At 41.7% G+C, this 16,610-nt stretch overlaps 2 protein-coding genes across 2 annotated transcripts; one reads left to right on the forward strand and one right to left on the reverse strand.

The window, feature by feature from the left end:
* Window positions 1-902: 902 nt before the first annotated feature.
* MED31 (mediator complex subunit 31) lies at window positions 903-5,691 on the reverse strand. The gene is made up of 4 exons (XM_004376112.2): window positions 5,564-5,691; window positions 4,614-4,691; window positions 4,222-4,318; window positions 903-1,366 (listed from the first exon to the last, which is right to left on the reverse strand). Exons 1-4 carry the CDS (start codon window positions 5,589-5,591, stop codon window positions 1,174-1,176), a joined length of 396 nt encoding a protein of 131 aa, XP_004376169.1. The 5' UTR covers window positions 5,592-5,691; the 3' UTR covers window positions 903-1,173.
* A 384-nt stretch (window positions 5,692-6,075) lies between these two features.
* On the forward strand, window positions 6,076-6,490 carry CUNH17orf100 (chromosome unknown C17orf100 homolog). Its single transcript, XM_004376238.2, has one exon. The coding sequence runs from the start codon at window positions 6,076-6,078 to the stop codon at window positions 6,451-6,453; it is 378 nt and encodes a 125-aa protein (XP_004376295.1). The 3' UTR covers window positions 6,454-6,490.
* Window positions 6,491-16,610: the final 10,120 nt, after the last annotated feature.

The following is a 16,610-nucleotide window of genomic DNA, read 5'->3' on the forward strand; positions in this document are numbered from 1 at the left end:
ATCTGCACTGTATGTATACCTTTAAGATAGGGGTAAAATAACTCTTCCAGATTAGCAGTAATACAAATGTATTACCGGAGGTGAAACACTTAAACACCCTTAATATCACAGTGGACAGCTTCTAAATCTCTAAAGGGATTAAGGTATCTTTTACCTAAATTCCATGAATTTGCAAATCAATTGAGAATCCTAAAACCCTTTCTTTGGCTTTAGAATAGAACTTAATCACTGAAGGAAAGCATCTAATCCAGCCTCTGCTTAATCTGGGCAGTTTGTTTTGCAGCTGTCTAAACATGCTTCACTTAGGATGAGGTGGGTGGCAGAGAGGGGACTCGGGAAACTAGCCTAGTGGTGTGAAGAACCACCACTTACTAGCTGTGTACCCTTAGGCAAGTTACTTAGCCGGTCTAAACCTCAGTTTCCTCTTCTATAAACAAGGATTATTCTGAGAATTAAATAAGAACCTAAACAAGCACTTAACTGCCTGGTTTGTGGTATCTGCCAAATAAATGTGAGCTTCCCTGAGTGAGCACAAGTACTTGAGGCTCCATTCTGGCCTCAAGTCAAAAGTCCAATTAGTAGTTAACCACCAATCTTCTCCCTGCCACCACTAGGTCAGCAACATACTAGCGATTCTTAAAGCTACCTTGCGAAGCAAATGGGAATACAGATATGTATCACTGTATAAAGCTCAGAACCTTTGTGTAGTTCCCGCTCTACAATTAAGAGATCACTGACTCCATTCCTCTTGTTCTGTCATCCTAGAGACAGTGAGGTTCCAGGAGGTCAACCTGCCCAAGGTACCACTGTGTATCAACAGCAGAGCTCAGTTGAGGGTTTGGTATATTCGGTGGCCCTGCCCTACCCTATACCCTATCCCCGACAGTCTGCTTAAATTGGTCCAAAGCATCTAAGGTTTCCATTCTTACTCAGCTGACTATGTTTAAAAAAAAAAATAATGAAAATTTACAAATCCACAGGGAGCTCAAAAGTAGAACAATTTTCATTTAACAGAAATAATCTATTAACAATAAAGTTAGTTGGGTTAGACAGCACACTAAAGGGTCTAGGTGCTACCATAATAAGGGTAGATAGAAAGAGACTTTTGTCTTTACTGTACAAAAGAAATACATTATGTACATGTCTTCAGAGAGCCTGCTCTGTATCTCATTTTCATTTTCCTGATGTGTTATTTTGCTGTTGCTGCTCTGCCAGGGCTTGCTGAAGGCGCATCCGCTTCCGGGAATAGTGCTGCCAGTGCAGAATTTGCTGTTCATCGATAAATTTCGCACACTGAGCATTGACCAGCTCCTTGCGGAAGTGTTCATATTGGAGCAGTTCTAACATGTGTAAACACTGAGGATACCTGGGTTTAAGTTGATAAGTTAATGACAACATAATTTAAGTCAATAATGCCAAGCTCTAACTCATTTAAAAATGGTCTTGTAGACTACCATTTCTATTAACATTAACTTAGTACACTTTGGTGGTACAGTCTTTTTCCCTCTGCTTACTGAGAGAAGCTAGTCATTAAAAAGTCAGAATGAAGGAAAAATTTCAAGTGATAAAATTTAAGTTCATAAAGATTAACTTGCCCAAGGCCACACAGTAACTTGTGAACAGAGTCAATATTTGCAGCCAAATCATGTTCAATTGTATGTTTAACTGATAAGTACTAGTTTTTCATCAACAGTGATAAAAAGAGAACTTTTAATTTAAAAGTGAGTCAGTTTCAAAAAGAACCATGTACAAATGTTACACTCAAGTTTTTGACAGGGATACAGCAATTCTAAAATTACTTTATGTATACTCTGGAATTGAGCAAGTAAGTATATTGTAGACAAAGAGCCAGATTTCTGTCTATCAGGAAAGGAATTACAGATAAGGAAAGCGGAAAGTCTAGAATAAACCTTTTGTTGTTGGGCTGGAATCGAAAACATCTGTATGAACTCATGACTTTTAATATATACAGAAAGATACAAAAATAGAGGTGTTTATGTGTAAATGTGTATCCATCTATTTCCTAGTTTTGTGTGTTGAGATGGCATAGAAGCAATGACACTGTGGTACCAATGAGCACACTTGGTGCCCAGGTGGTGGTTTTTAAATACTATTTCCCAGGGTTTCTTGCAGAAATTGCTGATTCCAGGGCTAGGGCAGGGAAGTAAAAGATGAGCCTGGATCATTATGTGCTGCCAAAAAGAAAAAAAGTGTTTAAAAGATGATGGGCACATGTCAATAGTACACAAAGCCAATATGAAGGGGCTACAAATCTGAAATAATTAGAGCAAGAAAATACAGAATTATAACCTACAAGATAAAACAAGAATCCAAGAGTCTATAAAAATTCATTAAATGAATAAACAAATCAGAGACAAGGCAATGCTCTTCCTTGCAAAAGAATTCCAACTAATAAAGGTAGAAGGAATGATGGAATTAGAAAATCACCACAGTAAAAATTGTTTAGGGCAAGAATCTTCAGAAGATGCTAAAATTAGTGGGCAAAAGCATGACATGAAACAAGATTTTTACACAGTCTCAAATTATCTCCCCACAAGATACTTATTAAATACAAAAGGAAAAACAGTAACTTAATAGTAGAGAAACTGGCAGCCAGCACCTTATTAACTAAGAGATGAAACTTAACTCACCACAGTAGTGGGTCAAAATAACTTCATGTGCACATTGCATAACCTGAATGATCAATAAATGAGTTACATACTTAAAAAAGTCATGGATGTGAAGCATGTGGACAGTGCTTAGCACATAAAAAAAGACAGCAGCTGTAAGACTTACAAATTTACCTTGTCCACCTCAACATAAAGAAAACAAAAATCCTCACAACTGGACCAATAAACATCATGATACCAAACCTGTTACCGTCAAGTCAACTCCAACTCATAGCGACCCTATAGGACAGCAGAACTGCCCCATAGGGTTTCCAAGAAGCGGCTGGTGGATTCAAACTGCTGACCTTTTGGTTAGTAGCCGAGCTCTTAACACTATGCCACCAGGACTCCAACATCATGATAAATGGAGAAAATACTGAAGTTGTCAAGGATTTAATTTTACTTGGATCCACAATCAACACTCATGGAAGCAGCAATCAAGAAATCAAATGTTGTATTGCATTGGGCAAATCTGCTGTAAAAGACCTCTTTTGAGTGTTAAAAAGCAAAGGTGCCACTTTGAGGACTAAGGTGTGCCTGACCCAAGCCATGGTATTTTCAATTGCCTCAAATGCATGCAAAAGCTGGACAGTGAATAAAGAAGACCAAAGAAGAATTGCTGTCTTTGAATTATGGAGCTGGTGAAGAATACTGAATATACCATGGACTGCCTTAAGAACAAACAAATTTGTCTTGGAAGAGCTACAGCCAGAATGCTCCTTAGAAGTAAGGATGGCGATACTTCATCTCATGTACTTTGGACATGTTATCAGGTGGGACCAGTTCCTGGAGAAGGACATCACACCTGGTAAAGTAAAGGGTCAGAAAAGAGGACGACACTCAACGAGATGGACTGACACAGTGGCTGCAACAATGGGCTAAAACAGAGCAACAACTGTGAGGATAGCACAGGACCGGGCAGTGTTTCCTTCTGTTATACATAGGGTCGCTATGAGTCAGAACCAACTCAATGGCACCTAACGAGACACCATCTTGTCCAGGGCCTCAAAAACACCTTCCCTACAAGTACCCCGTTCTGTGTTCTGTAATTTTCAGCCTATGGCTATGTCATTGTACTTATAAGCTGGGGTTTCCTTAGGGTCAGAAACTGAGTGAGATGGAGTGGGTAGTACAAGACAGGGTCAGACAAGAGGGGGCCAGATCATATAGGGACTTAGCCCATGGAAAAACGACTAGATTTTATTATCCATACAAGGGAAAGCTATTGAAAAATCCTTGCAAGAAAGTGACATGTTCTGATTTACATTTTTAAGAGATCAAATTAACTTCTGTGAAGAAAATATTGATTTGCTTAGTTTGGTTTGGCGTTGAGGGAGGGAGGTGAGTGGAAGCAGAGATAACCAGTGAGTAGATCATTGTAATCCAAGTTAGCAGATGACGGTGCTTTGTATTAAGGTGGTGGCAACTAAAAGAGGTCCAGAGTATCAAAATATATTTTTTCCAATGTGAAACTAAAGTCTGTTAAATATCAGTGTTTTGGAGTATAATAAAATATATACACATATTTAGAATTATAAAAAACTAAACTTACTTTAGATACTTGGCATATTCTGGTTCTTTCCAGTAAAGCAAGTATTTTAGATAATTGACAAAAGCTTTGTCTTTGAAGTAACCTCTTTGAGCGAGAACTGAAAGGCACAAAAAACAAACAAAAAAAAAAAACTGCAGGTCAAACCAATCCTTGGGCACTGGTTTGTGACTCCTAAAATAAATCTACTTACTTTAACATCCCCATCACCAGCACACACTGAATTCAAAACAAGTCCCAGAGTGCTCAATTACATCTACACACCAGTATAAATGCAGTACTAATTCCACTCAATTAAGTTAGAATGTATAAAAATAACTACTATTATGAACTGCAACTCTTCTGTCAGAAATCATTAATACATACTCAATTTAAGGAGGCGCTCAACAACTTACAATTAAGGTAATTTGGGTTGGCTAAACACTGCACAAATTCCAACTCCAGCTGAAACCGAAGTCTATTTCCAGCATCATCTAGGACAGAAGACATCAAAAATCATCCAAAATAAAGGTCACTATATATAATACTGATTTGTAGAATGACAGGAATAAAGCAACCTGACTAATGCTGAAGTACATTTCTGTATAAAGAAGGGTATATGATGGTTTTCCTAAACTGGCTGTGGGAGGAGGTAAACCTTCCTTAGGAGTCTAAGAAAAGAGCTCTGATTAAAACGAATAAGTTAGGAGTTTTTCTAAGGTGAAAGAGAAGTCATCAACGAAAACAGGAACACATGGGATACCTACCATTTGTGGGCCACTACGTAGGGGTTTGAGCCGTGATCACTGACATAGGCTGTAACAACTGTGCCTTCCTCTATCTTAATAATGCATTATAACAATTGTTAAGTTACTAAACTAAGCTAAAGTTCAGTGAGTGGTAAATCAAGAAAAAATTCAAAATCCAAGCCAAAAAAGAGACTACAGAGAGTGTGAAAGATCATGAAGTATGTGCATACATAAAAAGCTTCAATAATAGTAGACTGATACACAAGTTTGTTGACGGTATTTCAAACTTGTGCAAGCTTATCTGAAACACAGAAAACCAATCGAGGAGACGGTTTAAAATACAATCTCTCCCCCTTAGTCTCGCCCACGCCGGGAAGCCAATGGGATTGGTGTTTGAATAGCAAGTGCAGAGAAAATATTTGAGAACGAACGAAACTCTTAAAAGGCTAAAACTACCTTCGCCTTTCTAGACGCCACAAGAACCATTGCCCCTCCCTGTCCGAACTCTAATCCTGCCGGGAGTTAGGCCTGAAAGGAGGCCAAGAGGTAGCCGGAAATAGTGTCCGAACCGAATATAGTTCTATTTGCGAATATTCGAAGCTCAGAGCACCCCTTACCTGTCTCCATGGCGACGGCAGCTGCCATAATAAGCAAAGGCACTAAAACCCCACCAGTCGACACAACACCTGACCGCAGACGCTGGATAGATTCCGGAAGTCAGAACTTCACCTTCCTGTCCTGGGGCAGTGTGGGATAGAGGGAGTGGGCCGAGCCTAGCTCCGGGCCTCTCAGCCCCGCCCATCCCTGTCAGCCCCGCCCCGGCCCCGCCCATGCAAGCTTTCGAATGGCTAGGAGGTGGTGCGAGAGCCAAGCCCGCTGGCCCTCGCCCCAGGGAGCGCTTGAGAGTGCGGGGCTGTTAGCCCCTACAAGAACCTCAGTATACGTGTCAGCATGTCGTAGCACTCTCGCCTGTGACAGCATCGTAGGCTTCCACCATTGTGCCTGCGATGACATAATACGTCATTATGACGTCATTCCTTAACAAGTGACTCAGTGTCGTAACCCAGAGGCTTGATTGTGGGTGACCGTTGGGCTGTGAGGCCTCACTGGTCCACGATACAGCCCCAAAATGGCCTCGCCCCTTAGGGGTAAGCCTTCTTCGCCCCGAGTGGAGACGACTCGCCGTAAGGAGACTTCGACGGTTTGCGTGGAGACATCGTCCCACCGCATGGAGACATCCTCTCGGCAGGTGCGAACATCTACCCGTCAGGTGGAGACCTCCCAGCGCCGCAGCGAGGGGCCCTCCATTGCCCCCTCTGGGAAGCTGCTCCCTCATATCCTCGAGGTGTCCTCTCAGCACGTGGAAACCTCCTCCCAGCGCACGGAAACGTCCTCCCGCCACATCCGAGCCTCAACTCGGCGAGTGGAGACGTCTCTGCACAGCGTGGAGAGCCCGGCCCGGCGGGACAAGCCGGCACCCCGCCAAAATGTAAAAATGGCTCCATGAAATGCTTTCCAAAGGCCACGAGAGGGCCCTGGCCCTTAGCCAGAGAACAGTTGCCTCCAGTTTCCAGCCAGTCGGCTGCCAGGTGGACCAGTTGTCTTTGGTTTCATGGAACCAGGCCATAAATCAATGTGAGAAGCAGCCAAGCTGTGATTTCTGGATTCAGCCCATGGTTATTGACCACGCTGCACCTTCGACCATCCCACCTTTGACCCAGGGACTACTTGAAGCCAACACAAAAAGTTTTCAGGCCTATGATACTGTATAAATTGGGCTGGATGGACAAAGAGGCTGTTTGAGCTTCTGAACCAGGTGAGTTTTGAATTGATAGCCACTGATAGAAAGACCTTTACAGCCCCAAACTTATGGAACGGGGACTAAGCTGAAAGTAATCATGACCTGCTAAAAACCTGAGGGGCAAGGAACAGAAGTTCATTAATTAATTGGCCTTTATGTTTCAAAATAACAATTGTTTTCTTTATGCCAAACACTTGTACATGGTACCCGTGACCACACACTTTTTAACAGAGGTCAAAGATAGTTAAAAATGAAAGATGAAGGTAAACAACAACTTCAAAAATCAATAATCCTAGAAGGGAAGTGAGAGGAGGTCACTGAAACCTGACCTGAGGTTTGAGGAAGATGGAGGGGAGGAATATTTATTGATTACCAGCTAGTGCCAGGTACTGTTCTAAGCACTGGGCCACAGCAGTGAACAAGATAGACAAGGTCCCTGCTCTCATGGAGCTTCTTCTTGTTAGTTACCATCGTGTCAGCTCCAGCTCATAGCATCCCCATGTGCAACAGAATGAAACGTTTCCTGATCCTTCGCCATCTTCATGATCTTCCAGCATTGATTCAGACAATGTTTTGCTGATCCACAGGGTTTTCATTGGCTGATTTTCTAAAGTAGATTACCTGGCCTTTCTTCCTAGTCTGTCTTAGTCTGGAAGCTCTGCTGAAACCTGTCTACTATGGGTGACCTTTCAAATATTGGTAGCATAGCTTCCAGGATCATAGCAACACGCAAACCGCCACAGTACGACAGACTGACAGACGGGCAGTGGTCATGGAGCTTACATTCTAATAAAGAGGCCGGCAACAAACAAGAAGACAATTTTCTATTGTAATTAGCACTGTGAAGGAAATAAACAAGCAATGTGATAGAAAAGGAGGGTAAGGATGTTATTTAGAGAGGATGGTCAGGGAAGGCCTTGCTGAGGAGGAAATACTTGATCTGAGATTTGTATGCATGAACAGTGAGCCATGCAAAGATCTGGAGAAGATGCATCTTTGGCAGAGGGAACAGCAAGTGCAAAGGGTTGGTTAGGACCAAACTTGGCAAGTTTGAGGAACAGAAAGAAGACCAGTGTGGCTGGAGCTTCGTAAGTGAGAGAGAGCATGATATGGAAGAGATGAAATTAGTTAAATAGGCAGGGGCCAAATCATAGAGCATCTTGTAAGACATGATAAAGAGCTTGGATTTTATTCTAAGCTCAATGGGAAGACATTGGAGGGTTTTCATCAGGGGAGTGACATTACGCAATTTACATTTTTAAATGATCTTTCTGGCTTCTGAGTGTAGAATTGATGTAGGGCAGGGTTCTCAACCAGGGGTGATTTTGTCCCCCAGGGGAGATTTGGCAGTGTTTAGAGACATGCTTGTTTGTCAGAGCTGGTGGGGGGTGCTACTGGCGTCTAGTGAGTAGAAGCCAAGGATGCCACTCAGCTTCCTACAATGCACAGGACAGCGCCCCCACAACAAAGAATTATTTGGCCCAAAGTGTCAAAAATGCCAAGACTGAGAAACCCTGATGTAGGGAACAATAGAGGAATCATGGAGATTATTTAGGAAGCTAATGCCATGCTCCAGCAAGAGATGATAATGGCTTAGTCTAGGATGGCAGAAGTGGAGCTAGAGAGAAGTGGACAGATTAGGTATGTGTTTTCAGGCAGAGCTAGCCTGACTGATTGATTAGATATGGAAGGTGAGGGAAAGAGGAACAGAGGAATCAAGGATGACTTTTAAGTTTTGGGTAGAGCAGTCTGGTGTATGATGGTGCCGTTTACTGAGATGAGATATATTTCGGAGGGAAAATCAATTCAGTTTTGGCCATATTGAGTTTGAGATGCTTATATGATAACCAAGTGGAGACATTGAGTGGCAGTTGAATTAAGAGGCTGGCTACCATGAGAGAGGTGAGGATTAAAAATATAAAAGGTGGGGTCATCAGTACATAAATGGCATTTAAAGCCATGGGACTGTCAGTTGCTCAGCTGCCAGTTTCTGCCCCCTTCATTTTATGTTGCATGAATAACATTAAGACCTTGTTCTTAAAGGAACACTAACAGACCAAAGCATCCATTCCCTCTCTCTCACCGCCATAGGGCCGGGCTTAACCCACCTAATTTTCCCTTGCCTGCAGTCCATTGGCAGCTGCCAATAAGGGAGAAAGTTTGCTTCACAAAACTTGACTTTCACAGCCAACATTATTACACTGCTACTGGGAAAGTCTTAAGCCAGTTTAAACCAGTTTTTTGGCCAGGAGTGTGGAGGCACAGATATTAATGTGTAGTTCTAGCCCCAGGTCCTCATGAGATAACTAAGGAACAACTGAATTGATTTCTAACAGTGGTTCTCAGCCAGGAGCAGTTTTGGCAAGGGGACAGTTGGAAATGTCTGGAGATATATTTGGTTATCACAACTGGGGCCAAGGGCAGGGGTGGGTACTTCTGGCATCTAGGGGTGTAAGCCTGGTATGCTGCTAAATAACCTACAAAGCACAGGTCAGACCCTGCAACAAGGAATTACTCAGTTCCAAATGTCAAGAGTGCGGAGGCTGGGGAACTTTGAAGTGTCTAGCAGCCTTGTCCTTTGGGGAAGCGCCCAACCTCTTCAGAGCAGTTGTTTTATGTGAGGCCTATGCAGTAACAGGAGAGGGTTAGAGATAGTCACCTCTGGTGAAGAACAGGGCAGGAGAGCTCAGAGGAGAGGGATACGTTGCTCTTTGAGGAACGGTTACATCCCTGCTTTCAATAATTTATGTGATATTTACCCCAGGAAGACAGACAGTCCCATCTGTGGGCTATAAGTTATGTTGGTAACGTGGGACCACATTGTAAGGTAGCGTACTTGCTATTGCCAGGCACTGTGCTAACTCATTACCCACATTATTCGTTTAATTACAGGGAAATACACTGGGCTCTTCCATTGTATAGGGTCTCGGGCCAGGAGAAATGTTACAAAATCCCAGAGGCTAACCTAATGCTTCTACTCATAAAACTTCTGCTGTAAACTAATAATTAGCCTTTGGGAATTTTAGTCTTTGGTGAGCTTACTAATTCTTTTTAACATGGCTGACTGTGGGCATTACATACAAACACCCTCTTAATCAGTGTTTTTAAAACTTTTAAAGTAGTTGCTTCTCTTTAACAGTGCTCTTTATTAATGTTTTTTATTACAAAAGTGATATGTACTTAACAAATGAAATAAGTCAAAGATGTGTAACCATTTGTCGTCATTCCTTTCCATCGCCATCCTCTGGAAATAATTAATGTCAGCCACCTGGTGTGTATCCTTTCAGACCTTTTCCATTATCTAACTGCTGTTATCTCACTTCGTAGTGGTACCTGGGAGACTGGTTTGATGGTTGCTATGAAAAAGCCAAACACCTGGTTCCTAGATGATTCATTCTGTTGGAAGAATACAGGATTCCAGGAGCGCCTTGCTTTTTGTTATTCTTGTTTCATAAGAAGAGTTTACCTAGGTTTCTTCCCAATTTCATTTATTCATGTTTCAAAGCTGAAATCCACAGAAGTACACAGAGAGCAAGAAAAGTGTCGAAAAAGACAAGCGACATGAAGAAAAAGGATGGGGCAAGCTATCTGACATGCATACTTTTACACATCAGATCCCACAGCTTTAAAACAATCCTGTATGTTAAAGATGCTTATATCTGTTTGTCATCATTTTTCATGTACCTGCTACATATTACAAGCATGTGTTACCCATACTGTGTGTCATCCTCCTCACATTGTCCTCTCTTGGAAGCCCCAAAGGAACAAAGGTGCTCTTGTACTGGCGACATAATATATAACGCTGAGCACGATGGGTGTGTAATAAAGAGTGAAGAGCAATGGTATCCCTCCTTTCCCAGCCAGGACAGCTTTTAAAGGATTGATCTAATAATCCTTGGATTTATTGTGCTATGCAGTAGCTGCGACTTGCCTTTACTTGTTGCCAACCAGGTTAGTTTGAAAAACTAAATGAGTACAAATCCTTCTAAGGAAGGAGTGAGCACTTCTCATTCTCCCCAGCATCCACTCATTTGTATACAAGCCAAGGTAAGCTTGTAAAATTCAGCATGTATCATTGCTGCCAGTTGTGCTGAAAATACTTTAAATGAAAGAATGCCATTGATAGAATACATTTTCCCCAGACCACACAAGCTATGGGAAGAACCAAGAGCCCAGCCAGCAAGAGACTGGGTTCAACTCCTCATCTAGATTTCCCAGGATTCCTGTTCCTCTAGTCTTTATGTTGCCCTCACCCTAGTTTGGACCAAGTATTCAGGTCCTAGCTACTTGACCCAAACTCTACACCACCACCACCTCAGTCTTTAACTAACATGAGCAATCTTTTCTTCTGCTTCCCTTACCAACAACCTAAACCCTTACCACCCTGAGTATCACCCTGAGTATCTGTATCCATTAGAATTGCATGGCTGCAAATAACAGAAAGCCTGCCCCAAAGTGGCTTAACAAATAGGGATTTGTCTCATACAACAAGAAATCCAAGAGTAGGCAGTCTTGGACTCGTATATCATCCCAGCAGTGCCATCAGGGATCCAGTCTGTTTCTGTTTTTCTACTTTACCATCCTTAGTGCATTAGTTTTTGCCTTCATGCTTACTGCCTTATGGTTATAAGATACTTCTGTACTTCCGTTTCTCGTATCTGCATTCCGGGCAGATAGAAGGAAAGGGAAGGAGCAAAATATTTTTCTCCTAGCAAGGGTTTGCCTTATTAGATGGGAGGAGAAACCTTCCCCCAAGGACTTTTGTTTGCATATCATTGGCCAGAACTGGATCGCATGGCTACCCTTAGCTGCAACAGAGGCTGGGAAATCAAGCATTTCACATTCTGGCCTCTATGGTAGAAGAAAGTAAGGAAGAAGGTAGTTAGCCATTGGTGTTGAGTGAGCTATCCTATAGTTATTTTTCATAACTTCCAAGTATGACACTTCTTTCAGGTGATCTTCAGTAGTTCTTTCAGATCTTCAGGCAGTAACCTTATTCTTTTCATTTTTAGTGTGTCATTGATCAGAGGACATAAAACAAGTCCCTGAAGGCTGAGTTAGACGGCACTTCTTATGGCCTTTCTTTCACATCAGTGCTGTGGAGCAAAACCTCTGACCACTGATTCTGCAGTAGATTAGAATCCATCTTTTGCTTTCCCAGGGCAACACCTTTGTCTCTGTTGCCAGTCCCTCTCAAGGTTAGAGAAGTGTTTGCAAAAGGGCTTCTGTTGGTCAGCCACACCATCCCAGCCTTCCTGAAGTGGCTATGTAGATTGGGCCCTCCTGTGATCCTGTGCTCTGGAGGTAGGACTCAGTGCCGCCTCTCCTATCAATCAGAATGTTTCAGTGGAAAGAAATGGAGAATTGTTTTCTGAGCATCCGTTTTCCCTCTTGACTCAGATTCTGCTGGCCTAGAGTATTATTAGAGCAAGCTAGATTTTCTTTTAATAATAATCAGAAAACAAGTCCTACAGGACCATAAAACAAAACGAGACTAAACAGGCACACCAGCCCAGGAGCAAGGATGAGAAGGCAGGAGGGGACAGGAAAGCTGGTAATGGGGAACCCAAGGTCGAGAAGGAGAGAGTGTTGATATGTCATGGGGTAGGCAACCAGTGTCACAAAACAATATTAACTGTTTAATGAGAAACTAGTTTGCTCTGTAAACTTTTGTCTGAAGTACAATAAAAAAAGAAAGAAAAGAAGTCTTACCTGCAGAGACTTATAAATGGCACAGTACATCCCTAGGAAGACCCCACAAACACTCAAGCACACAAAGCTTCAATAATGACGAACTGTTTTATTTAGGAGAGGTCCAACCCTGTATTGAAACCAGATTTCTTAAGAAACTGAGCAGAGCAGATATTTGCATAAGAGAATCCACTGGCTACAGAGATTTTGCATAATGGATGGAAATAGAAAGAATGATTTAATATAGTAACTACCAATTTTATAAGGAATAAAAATTAAATGTCAGCTAACATCATAGAATGTAAGAATAGAAGGGTTCCTAGAGGTCATCTGTCCCTGTAGTTTTCAAATCATTCTCTGCAGAACCCTAGAGATTTCCTGATACTGTCCAAAAAACCTCAAAGAGAACGTTGAAGAGATGAGGCTCCAGGACCCCCATCTACATTTCAACCAGGGCAGCTCAGCTTTTATATTATATATATTAGGGTTCTACAGAGTCTGGAGAAAGGGTCCACTGTTTAAAACTTTTTTTTTTTTTTTTTTTTTACAAAAAACCTCATCTTCATGATACGGATGGGAAAACTGAAGCCCATAGAAGCCAAAAGTAAGTTGCCAGGAGCAGAGGTTCTCGTAACCACTGTTGACAGCCTCTAGGATAGTATCTTTCGATAGCCAAGTAAAGGCAGATATAGTGTCCTTACATTCAACTTACAATGAGCATCGTAGATAATACAAGAAAGGAAAAAAGAAGGGAGGGAGGGAAGGAAAGAGGAAAAGCAAAGCAAAGAGAAAGATGAAGTAGCATTTGTATGGAACTCTACAAAACACTCTCATGCCTGTGAGGCTCCAACACATTACCATTTTGAAGCTCTGTTATTAGGTGTTTAAGAATTTAGCATTATTATGTTTCTTAATGAACGGATCCCTTTACCATTATGAAGTGACCTCCTTTCTCCCTGGTAATATTCTTTGCTCTGAAGTCTATTTTATTTGATAGTTGTAAAGCTACCCCAACTTTCTTTGATTATCATTAGGATGGTGAAGCTTTCTCCATCCTTTTACTTTCAATCTATTTGTGTCTTTATATTTAAAATGGGTTTCTTGTAGGCAGTGTATAGTTAGTTCTTGCCTTATTATCTAATCTAACAATTTGTGCCTTTTAGTCGAGATGTTTAGATAATCTATAGTCATGTAATTACTGATATAAACCAAAAAACCCAAACCCATTGCCAGTCGAGTCAATTCCAACTCATAGCGACCCTATAGGACGGAGTAGAACTGCCCCATAGTTTCCAAGTAGTGGCTGGTGGATTCGAACTGCTAACCTTTTGGCTAACAGCCTGAGCTCTTAACCATTGTGCCACCAGGGCTCCAGTTATTGGTATGGTTGGGCTTAAATCTACCGTCTAGCTATTTGCTTTCTGTTTTTCCCCTCCGTTTTTTTTTCCCTTTTCCTTCTTTTCTGTTTTCTTTTGGATTAAGTAGTTTTTATCACTCCATTTTGTCTCCTTTGTTAAGGGGCCCTGTTGGCACAGTGGTTAAAGCGGTCGGCTGCTAACCAAAAGGTCAGTGGTTCAAATCCACCAGCCACTTGTGGGAGAGAGATGTGGCAGTCTGCTTCTGTAAAGATTACAGGCTTAGAAACCCTAAGAGGCAGTTCTATTGTCCTATAGGGTCGCTATGAGTTGGAATTGACTCAACAGCAACAGGTTTTTGGTATCTCCTTTGTTGGCTCATTTACTCTCTTTGTTCTTTTATTTTCATGGTTGCATTAGGGTTTATAGTATTCATCTTTAACTTTTCAAATTCTACCTTCAAGTGATATTATACCACTTCACATATGGTATAAGAACTTCCCAGTCTTTTCGCTATTGTTGCCATATGTATAACTTATACAGATGTTATAAACCCCACAGTACGTTGTTATTATATTTGCTTTAAACTATCAATTATCTTTTAAAGAAATTTAAATAATAAGATAAACGTCTTTATATTTACTCACCTAGTTACCACTTTTGGTGCCCTTCATTCCTTTGTGTAGATCCAGACTTCCATCTGGTGTCATTTTCCTTCTGCTTACAGGACTTGCTTAATCATTCATTTCTTGTGATACAGGTTTCCTGGTGATGAATTCTTCCAGTGTTTGTATGTCCAATGAAGTCTTGATTTTACCTTCATTTTTGAAATATATTTTTGCTAGGTAAAGAATTCTCATTCCATTGCTTAATTTTTCTCCTTATTATGGGTTATATTTTCCTACTTCTTTACATGCCCAGTAATTTTTGTTTGGAAGCCAGACATTGTGAAATTTACCTTGCTGAGTGTTGGATACTTTTGTATTCTTGAACGTTATTCTAAGACACCATTAGGTTACTTGAAAACAGTTTGGTCCATTTTAGGTCTTGATTTTGAGCTTTGTTTGGTGGGTTAAATCAAGGTCTAATTGTTTACCACTACAGAGGCAAAACCCTTCTGAGTACTCTATCTGATACCCCCTAAATTATGAGGTTTTCTACTTGGGGTTGATGGAAACAGGCACTATTCTCTGCTCTATATGAGCTTCGGGATTGTTCCTTCTTCTTTCAAGTAGCTCTTTTCCTGCCCTTGGATAGTTTCCACACGTATGTGTAACGATCAGTACTCAGCCAAATACTCAACTGTGGGCTCTTCTTATCTCCAGAGTTTTCTCTCTATACAGCTGTCTCATTTTCAGTACACTGCCCTGTGAATTCTAGCTGCCTTTGGCTCCCTGGACTCCTAGCTCTATCTTGTCAACTCAGGGACACTGCCAGGCTCTGCCAAGGTTTCCCCTCCCTGCACTGCAGCTGAAAGCTTTCTCTAGGCAGTAAGCTGGTGATATTATAGGGCTCATCTTTTTGTCTGTTTTTTAATTATTTCAAACAGAGGGGTAAATCTGGGTCTTCTTACCCAACCCTGGCTGGAAACTTCCTCTTTATTATTTAACATAAGTTTTGTTGGAGATTAACTTTACAATTTAGCCTTTAGGTAACAGAATATTAAGATGAGACTGTGACTGAATTTATGGAGTAACTATAGCCCAGAGATGGATAGTGTGACTATCTTCCAGAGATGGATACAATGACTATTGGGACTTTGCATCTTCTTTTTGGGAGACAGGATAATAGCATCTTTATTTGTATGAAGAATAGTTGCATTGTGTTAAGCAGAAACAACTTTTTTTTTTTTTTGGTATGGAAGTACAAATACAAATGTTGATTAGCCAGTAGGATGGACTGTGACAGTTATGGTTTTGTCCCTCAGCTCCAAACTCCCCTTTTATACTCTGCTTTGTGGTTGATGCTGTTGTTATTCATTGCTGTTGAGTAGAACCATGCTGCATAAGGTTGTCAAGGATGTGACCTTTCGGAAGCAGACTGCCAGGCCTGTCTTCCGATGTGCCTCTAGATGGGCTCGAACTGCCAACCTTCGGCTGGTAGTAGAGTGCTTAACCTTTTGCACCCAGCTACCCATTGTCATCAAGTTGTCCTGTGGAGCAACTGGTGGGTTCGAACCATCGACCTTTCTCTTAGCAGTTGAGTGCTTAACCACTGCACCACCAGGGCTCCTTGCAACCCAGCTAGGGGTCCACAAGTGACATTTCTGCTTTGCCACCTGGCTCCGTATTGAGCTCTGTCAAAAGGGGTCACAAGAGGAAGCCTTTAAGACTGGAGGAGGGAGAGGAGACTTGCTCCTTCCTATCTGCTTTCTGTGCACTTCTTTTCCTTCCCCTTTCAGGTAGCTGTGAGCATCACACCAGCAACATTTTCACTGTGGCAGCAGGAGTGCCTCCTCATCGCAGCAGCTGAATCCCCACCTCGGAGACACTAGCACCAGCGGGCTGCACCCGCCCACCTCCCACAGAAGTCTGAGTTTCAGCTCCGCAGGGTCCCTCCTCCCAAGTTTCTAAGTTTTGGTAATTTCAATTTCTTTCCTTTCCTTTTTGCTAGTGAGTCAGCACATCTTTCCTTATGCTTATTACCTATGCAGAGTTTCTCTTCTGTGAATTGCTGTTCATATCCTTTGCTTATTTTTCTTGTTTCTTTCTTTTCTTGTCTTTTTTTATTGATTTTTATGAGTCCTTTAAATATCCCAAATACAAAGGTCCCTGGGTAGCGCAAACGGTTTGCTCCTCGTTGCTAACCAAAAGGTTG

The sequence above is a fragment of the Trichechus manatus genome, unplaced genomic scaffold (genome assembly GCF_000243295.1).
Source record: "Trichechus manatus latirostris isolate Lorelei unplaced genomic scaffold, TriManLat1.0 scaffold00040, whole genome shotgun sequence".
NCBI classification, from domain to species: Eukaryota; Metazoa; Chordata; class Mammalia; order Sirenia; family Trichechidae; genus Trichechus; species Trichechus manatus.

Coding starts and splice junctions, on each gene's coding strand:
- MED31 (XM_004376112.2), bottom strand. CDS start 5,591: ATGGCAGCTGCCGTCGCCATGGAGACAG. Junction 4,319..4,613: donor CAACCCAAATTACCTTAATT/GTAAGTTGTTGA, acceptor TGTGCCTTTCAG/TTCTCGCTCAAAGAGGTTAC. Junction 1,367..4,221: donor GAATATGCCAAGTATCTAAA/GTAAGTTTAGTT, acceptor ACTTAAACCCAG/GTATCCTCAGTGTTTACACA.
- CUNH17orf100 (XM_004376238.2), top strand. CDS start 6,076: ATGGCCTCGCCCCTTAGGGGTAAGCCTTCTTCGCCCCGAGTGGAGACG.